This window comes from Macaca mulatta, chromosome 2 (assembly GCF_049350105.2).
Source record: "Macaca mulatta isolate MMU2019108-1 chromosome 2, T2T-MMU8v2.0, whole genome shotgun sequence".
NCBI lineage: Eukaryota > Metazoa > Chordata > Mammalia > Primates > Cercopithecidae > Macaca > Macaca mulatta.
In genome coordinates, this window is record NC_133407.1 from 185,577,912 (window position 1) to 185,595,760 (window position 17,849).

At 39.5% G+C, this 17,849-nt stretch overlaps 1 protein-coding gene across 3 annotated transcripts in view; it reads right to left on the reverse strand.

Moving 5' to 3' along the window:
• CRYBG3 (crystallin beta-gamma domain containing 3) overlaps positions 1–17,849 on the reverse strand; it is a 532,216-nt gene that overhangs the window by 114,736 nt on the left and 399,631 nt on the right. For 2 of the 3 annotated variants that reach the window (XM_015129327.3, XM_001086806.5), the window contains exon 1: positions 8,886–9,230. Coding sequence is in view for 2 of the 3 variants with exons in the window: in XM_001086806.5 (XP_001086806.4) it covers positions 8,886–9,034 (149 nt within the window). In the remaining variant the exon portion in view is untranslated. Of the gene's footprint in view, positions 1–8,885; positions 9,231–17,849 lie in introns of those variants that run through there. The other variant, XM_077994302.1, reaches the window with a different exon arrangement.

Sequence of the window (17,849 nt, forward strand, 5' to 3'; positions counted from 1 at the left end):
GAGGTGGGGTATATAAGCATCTGTACCTTACTGGGATATTTGGTAGTCACTCTGTGATTTTTTTCGCCCTGCATGCTAATAAATTTCTATGTCATTTCTCCTATTAATCTTCCTCTTGTCATTTGATTTCTTAGTGAACTCACATCTTCAAATTATAACATTTGGCAGAAGCCTAGCAATTTTTAAAAAGAGAAGCCTCCAGACTCTGGAATACCAAGAATAAAAGTATAGAAAGCACAGACCACACACGGGGAGCTTGAGCCAAACTCTCCATTCTAAATCGAAAGATATAAGCCTCTCAAGAGAAAGAGCCTGCCAACTGTCCAGCAAAATAAATTAAAAAGGCACTGTGCAAGGTTCATTACTGTGCATTTGTGGAGTCTACATTGAAAAGAGATTTCAAAATTTGCAAAGAAAAAATGAATCACAAAAATAGGTCCAGAAATTATACTAGCCTCAGATTTCCCAACAATCCAGAATTAAAGAGAAGGCTAATAGAAAAATGTCTTCAGAAATCTGCGTGCAAGTAATTTTGAGTCTATAAATTTATACCGAAACTATGATTTACTAGAGTAGAAAAAGGCAAAGACTAAAAAAAAAAAATTATCTAAGATGCACCCTTTCTTGTTAGATATATGCCAACAAAAGGGGGAGTTAACCAAGAAAGAGGCATACATGAGGTCCAAAAATAGGTGCTCTCACATAGGGCTGAGTAGTAGAGATCAATGCAGGAAGCTTGGGAACTACTAGGTGATACAAATTACAGGAAGACCCAGAGACCAAGAGAAAGGTCTTGGAAGGCATGGGGTAAACTGGTAGATGTGATTTAATGATGTCAAAAAAACACTGAAAGTGGTGGTTTTATAAGAGTGTTTGTGCATTCTAGAAGTAGCAGCAATAAGAAAATGAAAAACAAGGTAATTTACTCCATGAAAACCAAAATATCACACAAAGAAAGTAACCATAGTACAGCACTTGGCTTAGCAGAAAACAACAGCTACATAGTCATAGAAATCTACAGGTTTATTTAATCTTCCAATTATAATGATTATTTTGGCTGGATAAGTAATGAGATGTGGAAGGGTATAAAATGACTAAGTGCTCATCTACCATAACCAGAAGTCAATATATATTGTCCAAAGTTTATAAATCAAGAACAGAAAGACATTACTTAGACACATGTCCCAGGAGAAATAGCTTAAATGAGATTAAAAGTTTCCTCTGAGAGCCTCAAGGATGGGCTCACATTTGTTAAATGCTCCTACAGTCCCCTACATGTTACCTTGGTACTTACTTCAAGTGAAAAGAAAAATTTGTGCAATGTCTGCCTTCCCCACAAAACTGCATCAGTGCTTTAAGGCAAAGACAATGCTGCACCTTGTTAACTGCTGGATTCCCAGGACCTAGACTGGTGCTTGACACAGCGACACTAAATTAATTCATTTTAAACACAGGTGAAGCTTTCAAATCAAATGACCAAAATGTTAGGATCACATGGAGGATTAACTAAAGCATTTTCATATGTGACTTTCCCAAAAAAAAACATAAATCTTTCTAATTGTAAGGCATATCAATTTTGTACACACCTAATAGCCATGGAGTTTTGGCTGGTATGCTAAAGCTGAGAGAGACCTTACGGATGAAAACCAACTCCCTTGATTTATCACAAAAGACTCTGAGGTTAATAACCTGTCCTGGGTCATACTGGAGAGGTCAAGGTGGATGACAGGTGACCACGTAAAAATGAGTTACGTTGATAAATTTGTGGCTGTGTCAACTCTACCCAGTTTCACATTAGAGAGTAAAAATATAGAAAAGCCTCACTCCTACTTGTGCAAAGTGTCAAAATATCAAATTACTCTGCATTACAAGAACTACTTCTATTTATTTATATCCTTAACTGAAACTTTTCTCACTTGAATAAGTTCATGTAGCGCATTCTCTCTTTGGAGGATTTTTGCCAACTCAGGATCATAAATTCTCTTTTTTTTCCCTTCTTTTAACCACAGATATTCACCAGATTTTAATCCAGTCTTTTTCTTCCTTTATGAAATAGGTAATTCACATAATTTTTAAGTGGACAAAGGCATAGGATAGTCTTTCTCCTGCCTCTCATCCCTTCACTCAGTTCCCCATACCGCCAAAATAAGTTACGCAACACTGGTAACAGATTTCATATCCCCTTCATTTGTATATACAAATGGGGCATACTATACACAATTCGCTGTAGGTTTTTATTTATTTATTTATTTATTTATTTATTTATTTTGAGATGGAGTTTGACTCTTGTTGCTCAGACTGGAGCGCAATCTTGACTCACTGCAACCTCAGCCTCCCCGGTTCAAGCGATTCTCCTGCCTCAACCTCTGGAGTAGCTGGGATTACAGACAAGCACCACCACACCTGGCTAATGTTTTTTGTATTTTAGTAGAGACGGGATCTCACCATGTTGTTCAGGCTGGTCTCGAATGCCTGATAATCAGGTGATCCACCCGCCTCTACCTCCCAAAGTGCTGGGATTACAGGCATGAGCCACCGTGCCTGGCCTTTTTTTTTTTTTTTTCCTTAATGTATCTTGGAGATATTTCCTTAACAGTACATAAAAAGCTTTCCTATTCTTTTTGGTAGCTGCATCATATTTCACTATATGGATGTACTATGATTTATCAATTAGTCCACAACTGATGGCATTCTACTCTATTTTTCATCTTTTGCTGTTAAAACAATGCCGCAATGACTAACTTCTATAGGCAACTTTTGGCCTGTTTGCAAACTGTACATGTTCAGTGGAATTCCCAGAGAAGAAATGCTGAGTATGTGAATCTGCAATATTGATAGGTCCTGTCAAATTTCTCTCCAAAGTGGTGTATCAATTTACCCTCCCACTAGTAGTGTATGAGAGTTCCAGCTTTCCCACATCAAACTGGAGTGTTGCTTATCAAATAGGTAGAATACAGTATCTTGCTATAGTTTCCATTTGAAACTCTCTTTTGAAGGAGACTGACCCTTTCTTTGTATTTAAATATAAATCTATAATCTGCATAAATGTATACATTTATTTTCCTCTCCCAACTGTCAGGAGTATAATTCTTGATTGTCCATAGCCCTGGCCCAATCCATCTGGGCAGATGTCCAGCTGCATGCCATTGTCTTTTATTTCCATTCCAAACCATTTTCTAAGGGCAGCCTTCTTTTACGAGGCTTCCCAAGTTAAGCGGAGGAAGCTGTCACATAATCCTGTGTAGGCTTTGAATTCAGGAAGGAAAATTTGACTCTTGACTCTACTACCAATATTGTGAGACTTTTGATTACCTACTGAACCTCTTGAAACCTTAAATTATATGTCTGTAAAAGGCAGTAAAGATACCTCTCTCATACGTTTGCTCTGAGGATTAAGTGATTTGATATTTTTAAAGTTCCAAGCTCAGGGCTTGGATCTGAGTAGTGCCTTAATAAAGGGTAGTTTGGTTTTGTCATCATTAGTTGATTAGGAAAAACGAAAACACACACACACTTGGTTAAGCAGTTGTTTCAGTGCTTTAGCATACTTCCAATTAGAAACTCCTGGGAGTCAAACATTCAGGGAAGTCCCGCTGGATGGAGTGGTACCATTACTTGGCCATATACAACTGCCAAATAAACACTAAGAATGACTTATTACTAGTTGAAAACTTCGATTTGTTCTCTAACAACTTCAAGTCATTTTGTGTAGGCACCGCCACTTATTTGGAATGTTGATTCCTGAAAGGATGCACTTTTCTGCCTCTGTCTAGGACTTGCAAAGCCTGCAGGGTCAAGGAGGAGAGCAAGAGGAACCAAGGGGCAGCATTTCCATTCACCTTGATGGTGCAGTTACTATCATGTTTCCCTCACTATGCTGGCTTGGCAAAGGAAGCTCACCAAACCATGCTTGGAGAAAAGTTAATAATGTGAGAATGTATTTTGAAAGCCCAATTAAAGTTCTCATACAATGTATGACATTCGTGAAACATTAAGTATGCTCTGAATGAAACAAGTCACACACTCCAAAGACGTGTTTGATTTATACTGAGTTCATACTAAGAACAGAGATGTACACTTTTATCTCCTCCATTAATCTGTGAATTCTATGAAGGCATATTTGGTCATTCATTTATTTTTATATTCACATTGCTTTGCACCATGTGGGACACAAAGCAGCCACTTTAACTTATGGATTGAACAGACTCAAAGTATTACCTTCTTAACTTTTACTTCACACAGATTCCCTCTTTTCAGCATATAGCCTGGATTATTTTCCTTAATTTTACAACCACCTACGGTTTGTTGCTACCATTTTGTTTAATAATTGGTAACTAATATTTCTTATATCTGGGTTTTGGTATATTTCATCAGAACTTTGGATAGAAAATATTTTGTCTTGAGGGAATATTTTCTCTTACTTTACAAAACTTGCTATTACCCTTTTTACATATTTTCCACTGTGATGAGGAAAAAAACTTAAAAATGTTATAACTATCAATAAAGCTAGAAGTTCTGATTACATAAACTTACTGCAGGTCAATTTGTGGTATCCTTGCAACTTTAACACATTCAGAACATACAATTGAGTCCATTTCCAAAGAATGTTCACAGCAAAAAATAGAATTCCCAAATTAGCCACCTGGTAGACACCTTATTGAACCCAAGAGATGGGTTCACAAAGATGAAGGGGACACAAAGATGAAGACACAGGCCCTGACCTTGGGCCTAGTAATCCTGTTTCACCTTCTTTTCATCAATGACACTGTATTTGGTCAAAGTAACAGCCAAAAGGAATATAGCTGAAATGGGCCACAGTGTCACCCATTCTAGAACAAAGTAAGGAACAATCCAATTGCCTCACATATTCAAATATGTTTTGAAGGAGCAGAGTTCAGAAGGGTGGTGGACAGGATGGTGTCAAAAAAGGAACCAGAACTTTAGAGTCCATTAGAGAGACCTAAGTTCAAACGTCACCTCTCACCTCCTCTCATGATTTAGGGTAAATCACTCTCCACTCGGAGTGGTACCACTCTCCCTCCCACCCACCTGGGTGGAGGAGTTTTCAGTTATCCCAATGACCAGAGGATGCTACTGGCAATTAGTGTGTGGAATCATGGATACCAAACATCTTACAAAGGACAAAAGAGTCCAGTTCAAAGAACTGTTCCATTCAAAATGCCCATAGCATCCATCGCTGAGTGCTCTCTCAAACTCAGTTTCTTTAATTGTCAGATGGTAATAAGTGGACCAACCTTTCATGCTGAGTGTGAGATTTACATGATATGTTGCAGGTAAAAGTACCCAGCCCAGGAGTAAGTGCACAGTCAGCCCTTGATAAATACTGTTCTCACCTTACCATCTCTCTTCAGTTACAAACATTACACAGAACTCATTTTAAACAGGTCCATCATGCATGACACAGCCAAGAAACAAAGTTGAGCAATCATTTTCTCAAAGCAGATAAAATAAAGCAGGAATTCCTCCAAGTTTGCAATATCTGTATAACAGGCTTTTGCAAAAATTCTCTGAGCCTTAAATCTAGAGCCAAACACTTTATCTAGAGACCTTTATGACCCAGTTCCAACCTAACCTTCTTACTGCTCCTTTCACTCTGTCCAATTAATGTATATAGCCCCTAACAGATCACAAACCCCTTGCAGGCCTTTGCTCAGTCTGGAATACCTGTTCCCTCTTCTCTCTCTTCCTAAGTTCTCTTTGTATAGAACCATCACCAATTCCTTGAAGACCCAGTTAAAATCATCCCTACCAGGAAGCACTTCCTGGTCTCCCCTATCACTTCTAATGAGTGCGTTCCTTGTATACTTATAAACTGGGCTTAACACTGCAGCACTGATTCTCAAACTAGGATCCACAGAACTCTGGGAGTTTTGGAGTTTTCTATGAAAACTTCAATTGCAGTTTTCCTTTTCATATCATCTAAGATAAATTAATATAAGCATTTCCTGGAAATGGTCAACCACCTGATATGAGTACTATCAAGCAATTTGAGTGCCCACGCCTAAGTTGGGATATACAATAGTGTTGATGCTAATAGGCCTTCTTTAATTGTGAAAGATTAATGAGATCAGAACAGCAACAAAGAAAACATAATGAAGTGTTCTCACCAACTGAAGCCCATATAACTCACAGCACACCATAAAAACAAAGATTTTCCTATGGTTCAAAACAGTAAAATATTGGAAGAGCTGTATCAAGGCATGGCAACTCCCCAAAGACCTGGTGTTTGTCCCAGTATGCATTTTGTGAGTAACCAAAAAAACAGTTTCAGGATGTTGTAAATTCTACTTTTATGGGTCTCATAATTATGTTTTAGTTTATTTTTTAATTTTGTACTTAAGAAACTGTTAAGGAATTCTGTTCTTAAGGAACTTATGTCTTGTTTTATATTTGTACATGTTACATAAAAAAATTCATGCAAATCAACACTGGGGATGCAAAAAGGAGACTTCAAAACACAGGTTTTAGAGAGTGCATTTCCTTTCAAGTACATCAAAAAGCCAGGATGCAGACAATAACCTTTATTACATGTTCAGAATTATAGGCACATCTGATACCATGTTCACTGACTGAAAAGTAGTGACATAACTTTCAGTAAGTTTCCTTAACCCTGTTTTTTACAGTAAGATGGGGATATTGATAATATAGATTTGGTCAAAGGTCATGTTTAATAATATTATTGAAAGTACTTTGTAAAGTGCCAGACATATGATAGGGATTCATATTAATGTTTTCAAGTGGTCTTCCCAGCTTCTTATAGCTCTTAAACAAAGAACCCTTTTTCTTACCCTTTATGTCCCTACCACACCAACCCCGTTTGTCTGTTGCACTGACTCCTCTTCATCTAAAATCACCTCTACAGAAGGTATATCCAGCTCTCATAATGACACAAGTTTTTATGCCCACAAAGAGAAATAGCCAAAACACCCTTTCATTTTGAAATAAGATCATAGTGACAAATTGCAATTCTGTTTCCAATCTTGTTAACATCAGGGTGTTGTGTTACTGGGACATTCATTACTACAAAGAGGTTCCATTTGTTTTATTAAATTTTCAGTAAAGGCTTTGTGTTTGTTTATGCCCTTGAAATGAAAGATGTAAGCTCATTTAAAACAGTAAAACACCCACACAAGGGGTCATCTGCTATCCCCCTAACACCTGGCAAGTTCCAAAAAAGATGAGAACAAAATTAGCATTGATATAAGCACAATTAAAACCTTCATTGTTAAAAAGCCACAGTTTTGCCAATCTGGAGATGATGAGAATAGAGAAGTGGTAGGTGAACAAGGAACTAGCTGCTGGAGTGGTCAGCTCCAGTCAGTAAAGAAATTAGAATTGAGAAGTGCCTTAAAAAGCCAAAATGGGGCGGAAAGACCAGTAGGATTTCAGGCCATTACTGACATGACCCTGAAACTGACCTGCTTACTCCTTTCTAACACTGACTTTCAAGTCCCCAACTTTGCTGAGCCTACTTGGGATTTCCTTGCAGGCTGCGTTCATATTATCCAAGACTGTTAGTGTTGCTACGGTGGTGGCAGGCACCACAGGCTGCCTGCCCACACCAGCAGAACTAGCTGACACCCTGGATGAGATCTGTCAGACTTCAAAACTATTTTTAACTACTGTGTAACTTTGAATTTTAAATTCTCAACAGTCAGAGCAATAATAGCTGAAACGTCCCAGGAGATTAACCACTCAATTATCGTAGGAGCTTTCTTGGAAATATGTGGCATGTGATTAACAGACGGTCATAATGAAAATGTTTCACAAGCGGGTAAACTGAGGAACACAAAAACCACCAAAATCACATCACAAAATCTGAATACTAATGGAACTGGCTCACTCTCAGTTCTGTTTCCTATCCATTTTTTTTTTAAGCCCACCAGGAAATCTTGAGTCCGAAGTAAACATGGCTTTCTGGAGTGCGTCCTTCCAATGACAATGGTCATTCTAGTGCAATCTCGGGAGGAGATAGTGTAAGCCTCTCATTAGTTTAAGAAAGCGAGCTGCATTTTACTTAACCCCTCTTTCTTCGGGGGGATGAAAAGACTCAGAAATACGCATTTAAATGAGGCGTGTCTAAAACTTTTTGATTTTTGAACATAGGAAAGGAAAGATAAAAATATTACAGAGAAAGGGTACCCTTTGATTACTGAAACCAAGACAGCTGGAAACTTGATTTCCAGACTCTGTTTGGGAACCTGAGGCAGCTGTTTCTAGGAGAGATGAGAAGTAAAGAAATGTGGCGTCGTTTACATGGCCAGTCCCTTTTGGTGAAAGTCTTGGGAACGCATTATCACAATTCCTTTTAAAAATCATTTTGAGAAAATTTAAATAAGATGGCAAAATACCATCTTAGCTGAGGGGGTGACGCCCCAAAGCTTTACCTTTTCCACTTTTGCCCCGATCTCCTCCCACACCAGTGGTGCTGGGATCGCGCCCTCAATTCCCCTGGCCGACGGCTCCGCTCGGCTCACAAGTGTTTCCCATTACTACAGGCGGGACGCCGGGGCAATCGCTTTTGCCACAGAACTTGGAGAGTAGAGCGTGTGTGGAACCGAACCCAATCACGTTCCGGCAGGGGAAGGTGGGAAAGGAAGAGCGCGGAGCCAAGCGGGGATCGGGGGATATGCGTCCGGCCGCCGGGCAAGAACTTCTGCCCGATTTAACCTGTAGAGGAGAGGCGAGTGGTGCGGCACGGGAACGGGGCAAGGAGGAGGAAACTTTAGCAATGGAGGAAGAAGAACAGAAAGTGGCGAACTGCAGCCTGACCCAAGAGCGGCCAGCTGCCGGCGGTCAGGCCGGGAGCCTTCGTCTAGCGAGTACGCGCAGGGCCCCCCCGCGACCTCCTCCGCGACTCCCACCTGGCAGCGGACCGGCCTGGAGCCGGAGGCTGGCTCGTCCCCGGCCTCTCCTCCTCTTCCTCTTCCTTGTCCCGGGAAGGACTTCGGGGAGCGAAGAACCGGGAGAAGCTGTGCCAGGGGGCGCTGCCCTTTCTCCGGCCGCTGGACATTTCCCGAGGGGGCCGCTGGCCCGGGGCCGTCTGCAGGGAACGACCTAGGTGGTGCCTGGTGCCCGGAGCCCGACCGGGCGCCGCGGGATGCGGCGAGGGCAGATCGACTCGACGCGAGCTGCCAGCGCGGCTCAGTCTCTCCCGGGCGGGAGAAATGCGGACGCGACGCGCTCCTCGCGCTGCAGCTCCTCAAGCCGCTGCGGCTGCTCCTCCTCCCGCCCTCGCCCGGCGCGGCCCGCCCCACCCCCAGGAGGAGCCAGCGGCCGCGGCACCGCCCTGAGCCGGGCGCAGCCGCCACCACCGGAGCGCGACATGGTCCCCAGAAGGCGCCGGCCTGAGAGCCTGAGGGGTGCCGCCCAGCGAGCGACGCTAGGCTCGAGCTTCCCGCTCAAAAGAGTTCAGGCTGCAGCCTGTTGAGCTTTGCCTTCAATTACTTTCTGTGACCGTTGTGTTTTCTATCCTACAGTGAGAGCACAGAAACAGTTTTCTCCAGACTTTTGAAAGAGGTTTATGAACTAAGATTTGTGAAAACACTTGGCAAACTGCAGTACCGGGGCGCCCCGAACTTCCTGGGAGCTAAGAAACAGCTACCGCAGGGACAGCCCCAGCCCTGAGGGCGAAATCGCGTTAGCCCAGCACCCGGCGGCGGGAGGGAGAGGGGGTACCTGTCAGGCGGTCACCACTTCCCGGCGCGTTCCGCTGGCTTTCTGTGGTGTGACTTTTCCTAACCGCGTTGTGCTTCACACTTTTCACACTCCACGCTGCGTACTTCCCTGCGAACTCTTTCAAAAACGGCACTGATCAAAAAGTATGATTTCAAGCTTGTCAGTGCTGAAACATATTTAGCAGTCGTTACACAGATGCCACTGAAATCTGGGAACCAAAGGATCCTTAAGACTTGTTTTAAGTCTAAGTACAGTGGTATGGATTTTTCTTGTTTTTTCATACCCTAGCAGCTAGTACAGGAGATACTAAGAGGCCCATTCACCCCAGGTGTTTTGTTTTCGTTTGAAGGCGAGCTGCCCCTGGGGTAGGCATCAAGGAAGTGATATGGCGTTTGTTCATTAAACAATGTGTACAAGTAAATGAGATACAAATGAAATGTCCACAGCAGAGGGGAACCTTGGAGTAATCTCCCCTCTGGCTTTCGGGAGATGGAGGAGAAGCAGCATGAGTAGATTGCATACCTGTAAGCCCCAAGTCCTTTCAGCACCTGCTGGAGGCTGTTGAGCCTCCCTGCCTCCCCACACTGCCTCCCAGAAGCCCTCCAGCCCCTACTAACTGTAATAGAGCCAAGGCACTCACTCGCATTTGTTCTGGCAGGATTTAACCCATTAAAGTTCGGTCAGCCCGGTTTCCATCAGTCGGGTTCATCTCAGTCTATCCCTCAAGATTAATTCTTTTTTACTCGTTGGTAAATATTTCTTGCTTCTCTGTGAGCCTAGTCTGAGAAAATAGAAAAAATCTAAGATAATAGACTAGAATAAGACAAGTAAAGTTCCCAATTCTAGCTTTATTATAAGAGAATCTCCATTGAAGACCCACTTACCAAAAAGCCCAAAGAGAGTAATAAAGCAAACTGTTTTTTCCAGCTAAAAGGTCGAAATGATAATTTGTCTTCCCAACGTGTTATTGAATCAGTATATTTGTCCCCCATTTGTTCTGTGATCAAACCAGGCCCCAATGCCTACCCAGAGGGTACTTCGTTCAGGAAGTTTTTCTTGGGATAAAAATGGGTGGGAGTCAGTAGGATTTAATTAACAAATTATGGTTTTAACTAATAATATGTCTAACAATACTCTGATCTCCACTCGGTGACACAGCAAAGCACTTAAGTGATTGTTAAATACAAATAATGCCATGCTTACACTAAGACAAATTGCGTCTATGACAAAATAGCTTAAAGCCATAAAACAATGACCATTGAATTTTCCTTCATTTGCTTTCTGAACACTTACTAGTTTTCTGTATGTCCTACATTGTTATAACCTGAACTCATATTAACCAATTTCTAAATACCAAATTCTAAGATTGCATTAGGAAGCCCGTAAAAATGTCAAATTTTAGAGCTGTAAGGATTTTAGAGATACTAATTTAGCACAGTGTCATTAATTCACTCAACCAGTTATTCCCCAACGTTTAATGAGTGCCTGCCGTAGAAGCACATCTACAGTGAAGCTGATGAGGCTCAAGTTTCTTGACTCCCTACTGGCACAGGCTCTTCCAGTGTGAACTCAGCAGTGTGATCCATGGCCAGTTTTCTAAAATTTACCAAAGTAAATAATGTGATTAAGACCACAATCTCTTTTTTTTCCACTTAGATGTCCACTTAGATTTTCTTTCCACTTAAGAGTTATCGAGTGCATTTGGGAATCTGTTAGGGAATTTCAGTTGGGAATATATTTAGTTTGGACTTAGTGGAATATATTTATGTGGTTTTCAACCTCTCCAAAATATAGTTATTTCTTGAATTCCAATTTCTCTGTAGCGCAGCTCACCAAGTATTACACCCAAGATGCAGAGCCAGAGGACATATCTTCTGTGGTCTCTGACACTGAAAATATATGGGTGATAGAGGTGAGACAAGATCTGAAAGGTAAAGCAGCATCAGGTGGCATGTGGAAAGTTATTCCAGGCATCAGAAGACAAAGTTTCAACAGGAAGAATTACCTCTGATTGATATAATTTCTCTCATAGCAATATTATGTTCAATAATACTATATATATATATATATATATATATATATATATATATATATTTGTTGTTGTTGTTTTTTGAGATAGAGTGTCGCTCTGTCACCCTGGCTAGGGTGCAGTGGTGCAATTTCGACTCACTGCAACCTCCGCCTCCTAGGTTCAAGCAATTCTCCTGTCCCAGCCACTCAGGAGAGTGCTGGGCTAGGTGCCCACCACCATGCCCAGCTAATTTTTGTATTTTTAGTAGAGATGGGGTTTCACCGTATTAGTCAGGCTGGTCTCGAACTCCTGACCTCGGCCACAAGCCTCAGCTGCCCAAAATAATTTTTATAACTGTAAACACAAAACATTTTTTTATTGTTGATGTAAACCATGTAAAATAGAATTTATCAGAATTCTTGTTTGTAGAGTACAAACGTGTAGCAGTACCACAAGCTCTGTGTGTGTGTGTGTGTTTGTGTGTAGTGTTGCATGTTTACACAGTCCTTCTATCAATAAGAGCAACAGAACTAGAGGAAAGATTACATTATCTTTTCATTATTATAGAAAATAATATTACTAAATTATCATCATATGAAAGGTTATTGAAGAGTATACTACCAAAAATATAGGAAAAAAGTGATATAGAGTTGTGCACGACATTTAATAAGAAAATTATATTGTTTTTCTAGTCCACCTTTTAAAATTGGTAATTTGCATGGTTTATGTTTTCATTCAATATATTCATTTTTGTATCTAATGTTCTTATTTTAAAATCCTTTTTCTTTAAAGAGGATCCTCCAAATTGTAAAAACTTCAGATCCCACAAAATCTGGATATGTCCTCTAGTGCATACTATGTGTCAGATACATGCTCATTCTTAGACATGGAGATGCAGTGGTAGACAAGACCAAATGCTTAACATCAAGGAGCAAGTTTAATTGGGCAAGATGAGCAAATAGGGTAAGATGGGAAATGTAGGAGGGATCCCCAACTCAGTCTGATGGGTTCCTGGAAGGCTCACTAGAGGAGAAACTGTCAATATGCTCTCTTCTTCTCTGCCTCCTTTTAACACCTGATTTCCACCTATAATACTATAATTAAATAACTTGTGTGATATATGAGAAATCCTGAAGTTCATCACACTGTAACTGAATTGTCATTCCCACAACGTAAGTACCATTCTCAAAGGTATCAGAATAGAATGAAAGTGTTGATCCTTGAAGCATTTAAACTGCAAGAGTAGTTTAGTAATGCTAAGCTTTTTTGTTCTGAAAAGTCCACCGGGGAATAAACTTCTGTATATATCTTAGAGCACAGTATTTACTGTGTGGCAGGTGGCCCAGGAATATTAAGACAGCTGTCAACATCAAGGAAAGCACCAGCCCATGAAAAAGCAAGCAGATGGATTGGGGCACTTCACTAGCTGCCTCCTAGAATAATAGCTGTGCGTGGCCAAATGAGGCAGTGTCATGCTGCCCAGGGCAGCAAAAAGCTATTACTGAATATAAGCACTCAATTAGGAGGTGGGGTGGGGGAATATCCTCTCTTTTCCTTTGTATGTATGCTCAAATTTTCATTAAGAACCCCCACAGCAAATAAGAAAGGGGAAAAATGATGTTAGCATTTCTCATTGTTACTTTCTAATTACCATGGTTTGTAACATGGGGAAATGCCTGTCTTGCTGCTTCAATGAGAACAGATGGTAAAATGTTTAAGTAATTGGTTATTCCAACTTCTATGAGATGCATGATGTTTTATTGTATTGTTTGTCTGTTTTTTGTTTGCAGAACATGTGGAGATTGAGATCTTTCAAACACACATCTTTTAATGCTTAAATTAAGTAAAATGTGTTAGTCTGACCTAAATTACATTTACACTTTTCTCCCTTTGATATGATGATACTTCAAAGAGAAATTAGTCCTTTACAAAAATATAACATTAACATTAAAAATTAAATATATAGCTTTCAAACAGCACAAAATTTGCTAAGATTGAAACGTCGCACTTTTAAAAATATATAAATAGGAGTAGCATGTCTTTGGCAAACACTGATTATAACATGTGTTCCAAAATGGTTGTTCACACCAATTCAGTGTGGTGTGTCTTTTAGCTAAGTCAAATGCTATCTAAAATATAAGGTCATATGTAAGATATTAAGTTTTATTAATGGAGCTTCATAAGCATGATGTAGATAATGGCTCAGAATAATAATTTGCTATTAGATAAGAAATTCATCCTCTGTATTCTGTTTTCCCAAAATATTTCATCTGATCATCTGACTTCATAAACTCTGCACTGTAATATGCACTTCTGATATACAATTTTAAAAGTGTTCCATAAAGAACAATTATTTATAAATTTCTAGACTGCATTATGTTAGTGCTAATTGTAAATTTTAAGGGCTTTATGAAACAAAGCTTTGGAGCAAAACAAACAACACAAAAAAAATTGGTTGTGAATTGGCTTCCTTTTTATCTTATTCTGACATTTTGTAGTATACATGTCCCAGAAGCTAGAGCTTTTTACTACGGATACTTTGTTCTCAGTTTGATTTCTTGCAAATGGTTTAAAAACAAGGCATAGTAGCAGCTGCTTTTGTGAGCAAATGTTTTGATTAGGGAGAGAAAGCAGCTGGAAATGCTACATGCTGTCATATAAAATGGACCAGTTTTCACATGGGAACTTTACCTAATCTAAAATTGAGATTAATGTTATTTCCTATACATGAATTTTCTTTGCATAGAATAAAATAGAAATCTATTCACTTTGATTATAATTTGGAGTAATGAAATGATGAATATTGTGCTGAATAGAAACTTGACGTATCTGTGGAAATCTTACTCCATTCTGAAAGAAAATATCGTTAACAAACTTCCAGAAAAATTTATTTTAAAATATTGCTAAAGGTAGTAGCAAAAAAAATCCATATGGAGCTTATAAAACCAAATGTTAGTATAGATGACATAATTTTTTACTTCTTAAAAATGGGGCAGGTATATGTCTCAATGACCCCACTTTCATTTTGAAAAACCTGTAAAAAATTATTTGAAGTATAACTTAACTGGATTTGCAAATAATGAACAAAAGAACCAGACAGCAATGTTTTAGTTTGTCCTACCAATTGAATTCCTTCCTCACCTCTTCTAGTCAGCTTTTCACTGGTAAAGGAAAAAAAGGAGTTACCTATGAAAAGAGGTAAACAGAAGACAAGAAGTTAGGTTTTCTTTTTGGTTTTGCCCCTTACTATGACCTCTGGAAACTTTATGAATGAGACTGCAGATACTAAAATGTGTTTTATTTGTCCTTTTGTTTTTGTTTTGTTTTTGGTTTGGAGATGGGCTCTCTTTTTGCACAGGCTGAAGTGCAGTGTTGTGATCTTAGCTCACTGCTGCACTGTAGCCTCGAATTCCTGGGATTAAGTGATCCTCTCACTTTAGCCTCCCAAGATGAGATTACTGGCACAAGCCACCATGCCTAGCTATATGTCTTTTTTTAAAAAACCACATGTCAACATGAAAAGATATCATAAGTATTATTTAATGTACTTAGTCACATTTTCACAATTATTTCTCACTTTGAAAATTACTGGAGGCCAGGCATAGTGGCTCATACCTGTAATCCCGGCTTTGAAGGCAGAGGCAGGAGGATCACTTGAGCCCAGGAGTTTGGGACCAGCCTAAGCAACATAGTAAGACCTCGTGTCTACTAAAAAGAAAAAGAAAAATATTATCCAGGTGTGGGAACAAGCGCCTGTAGTTCCAGCTCTTTGGGAGGCTGAGATGGCAGGATTGCTTGAGCCCAGGATGTTGAGGCTGCAAGGAGTCATGATCATGCCACCTGCACTCCAGCCTGGGTGACAGAGCAAGAACCTGTCTCAAAAAAAAAACAAAAAAAAAAGACCAAAAAAGTTACTGGAAAGGATGTTGAGTACTTGACTTGAAAAGGACAGTAATTTCTATCCAAGCCCTTGTTATGATGGGGTTTGATTAGACACTGCAGAAGCATTCCATTTAGTAAAGAACAAAAAGCAAAAGGAATGCTATTTTTATAAGCATTCAATAGAATTATTTTTGCTGAAATATCAAAGTAAAAAGATAATTCTCAATTGATTTCATATTAATAACCATTCTTAAGTTTTCATTCATTTCTATGTCCTATCTTCTATTTCATTTTTCTTCTCTTCAGTTCCCCAAATAAGGTCTTCTAAGTAGTCAGTTTCTGTGTAGTAAGTCATTTGGTCTACTTCTCATACAGGTAAATGTATTGACATACTACTTTTATTATTGAGTACAGAAGACAATTAATGAACAAATTGTTTTTATGAACCACCCAGTTGGTATTAACTTTAAGTAACACCAAAAATTAGAATGATGTTTCACCTCCATCTGGCTCAACAGAAACTCCAATTCAAATGATCAACTATATACATCATCAAATGAAACAACTGACCATACTACAATATAAAATCTGTCTCTGTAACAGTATCAGCCACAGTGCAGTCTGAGGGAAATAAACTTACTGAGTTCTGCCATTTTCATTCCAGTACTTCCCGCCATGTAAGTGTATTCTATAGGTAAATTTGACCACTGGAATTGAAGTAAAACCCAGTCTAGTTTAGAATAGGACACATCTTTTAAAAATTAATTAATTTTATTTCAACTTTTAGATATGGGGGGTACATGTGCAGGTTTGCTACATGGCAATATTGCATGATGCTGAAGATGCACCTTTAAATAAAATTTAGCAAATAGCTATGGGCAGAACACTTGCTTAGTGGCTCAGGAAGGTAGTCAGAGAAATAACAAATACATATTTTCTGAAAAGTCTATCAATCACTCTACATTTCAGAAGAGTCTATAAGTCATTCTACATTTCAAGAAAAAAAAAAAACAGGAAAAATAAAACTTCTAAACTAAACATCTAGGTAGAATCTAAATCATTGACCCTGAATTTATTCCTTTTGTGTTAGCTCCTTTGAACTTGATTAGGGAAGTTTGTAGGAGGAATATATTTTGAGAAACAACAACAACAAAAATCCCCAATATTCCATCTACAAGGTTATTTTGTAGCCATCCACCCATCCAATAATGTTTATTTATTCAATACTTCCAGGCCATGCATTTGGAAATCGAAATACCCACTGTGATCTCCCCTCAAGAAGATCAATTTCAGGCCGGGTGCAGTGGCTCACGCCTGTAATCCCAGCACTTTGGGAGGCAGAGGCGAGTGGATCACCTGAGGTCAGGAGTTTGAGACCACTTTAGTCTACGTGGTGAAACTCCGTCTCATCTCTACTAAAAATACAAAAATTAGCCAGGTGTCGGGGCAGGCGCCTGTAATCCCAGCCACTCAGAAGGCTGCGGCAGGAGAATTGTTTGAACCTGGCAGGCAGAGGTTGCAGTGAGCCGAGATCACACCATTGCACTCCAGCCTAGGCGACAGAGGGAGAGGGAGGGGAAGAAGATCAATTTCAAAGAAAGAAACTTACAACTCAGTAACAGTTATAAGATTACAAAACAGTGTGATAAATATGAACAGGCATGTCTCCTTTCATAGCACTTTATTGTGCTTTGCAGGTAGTGTGCTTTTTACAAATTGAAAGTTTGTGGCAACCTTGTGTTGAGCAAGTCTATCAGCACCATTTTTCCAACAGCATGTGCTGATTTTCTGTCTCTGTGACACATTTTGGAGATTCTTGTAATAATTCAAACATATAATAATTCGTCATTATTATATCTGTTATGGTGGTCTGGAACAGAGGTCTTTGATATTGCTGTTGTAATTGTTTTGGGGTGCCATAAACCACATCCATATAACGTAGTGAACCTAATCGATAAATGTATGTGTTCTAACTACTCCCTGGACCTACCGTTACTCTGTCTCTCTCCTTCTCCTTGGGCCTTCCTATTCCCTGAGACACAACAATATTGAAATTAGGCCAGTTAATAACCCTGAAATGGCCCCTAAGGTTTCAAGTAAAAGAAACACTTGCGTATCTCTCACTTTATTTTTATTATTTTTTTATTTTTTTTATTTTTAAGTTCTAGGGTACATGTGCACAACGTGCAGGTTTGTTACATATGTATACTTGTGACATGTTGGTGTGCTGCACCCATCAACTCGTCAGCACCCATCA